This window comes from Aplysia californica, unplaced genomic scaffold (genome assembly GCF_000002075.1).
Source record: "Aplysia californica isolate F4 #8 unplaced genomic scaffold, AplCal3.0 scaffold00206, whole genome shotgun sequence".
Classification (NCBI taxonomy): Eukaryota; Metazoa; Mollusca; class Gastropoda; order Aplysiida; family Aplysiidae; genus Aplysia; species Aplysia californica.
In genome coordinates this window covers 1,038,482-1,039,673 of record NW_004797476.1, presented here as the reverse complement: position 1 = coordinate 1,039,673, position 1,192 = coordinate 1,038,482, and the positions used below count along the sequence as shown (strand labels likewise).

The 1,192-nt window shown below is 38.2% G+C and overlaps 1 protein-coding gene across 1 annotated transcript in view; it reads left to right on the top strand.

Annotated features, from left to right (window-relative positions):
* Window positions 1-138: 138 nt before the first annotated feature.
* Window positions 139-1,192, top strand: part of LOC101849132 — a gene marked incomplete at its 5' end in the record, with an annotated part of 3,846 nt that continues 2,792 nt past the window's right edge. Inside the window, 1 exon segment of the mRNA XM_013083027.2 lies at window positions 139-249. Coding sequence (XP_012938481.1) covers window positions 139-249 — 111 coding nt within the window.

Sequence of the window (1,192 nt, the reverse complement as noted above, 5' to 3'; positions counted from 1 at the left end):
GGGGGGGGGTAGGCCTACTCTAAAACTGCTATTTTTAACTTATCAAATAAGGCCATTATAACCATGTTTTAGAAACCTGTAAGTTTAAGTATTTTTAATGTTATATTTCATTCATTTTCTTTTTTCCCCCCCCAACAGTACGAAGTTGGAACAATTGGCCAGCTACCAAGTCTCAAAGACAAAGCTGTGAGTGGCAGACTGAAGACACGAAGGTTCAGTGACGGCATGTTGTTGAAATGTGACCTCAAGGTAATTTGATTAACCCTTAAAGAACGCAACAGACACACGTCCTATCAGCAGCACAGCAAAGACAACGTTATGAAACATTTCGAAGTATGCATTTTACAAAAATTTAAAATGCGAGTTTGCACAGTTCGTAATGTTACACATGTTGTTGCATTTCTTTTAAAGTTTCAGATTTAAAAAATACAGTCGAAAAATCTGTAAGAATAATGAAGCCCCAAAACAGCATTATCTTCCTTGCCTGCGTTGTCGACTGATCAGAATGCGCGTGCCCAAAGAGTTAACGTACTGGGTTACTGCTGTGAGAGTCAGCACAGTGTTGGTACAATAATGTAGACGGCAATGAAAAGGAATGCCTTCATTCGTTTGTCTTTATTTTTTTTCGGGTATTTGTTGTTGTTTTGTGTGTGGTAGCCTATCCGTTCGAAATGTTTGGAGCCCCAAAGAGCGTCTCTACTGTAATTATGTAAACGCTGCGATTCTTGTTCTTTTGTGGAGCAAGTCAACTACCGCCAGGTCCAAGAGGAAGTTTTGTTTTTGTTTTTGGAAAGAAGACAAAATTTCGGATCTCAGTGGGAGGTAACTTCGGGTTTAATTTTTGTTTTCGGTATAAAACAGTTATCAACTTCCTCAAAGTGGGGTGTACATGTATATAAGTTTAGTTTTAATAAACGGGAAGAGAAGGGAGTGCGAGTGAATTGAGATTGTCAGAATTTGTGAAGAGTACATTTTCATGTGAACTTAGTGAGATCAGTGAGATCCTCGGGTTCAGCATAGATATAATCTTATGTCGACAACGAATTATAATATGGTCCAAGTTATCTCTCATTGGTCATCGCCGTACATTGACGAACGAACTATTCTTCTTCTTGTTTTTGTTGTTGTTGTTGTTGTTGTTGTTGTTGCTGTTGTTGTTGTTGTTGTTGTTGTTGTTGTTGTTGTTGTTGTT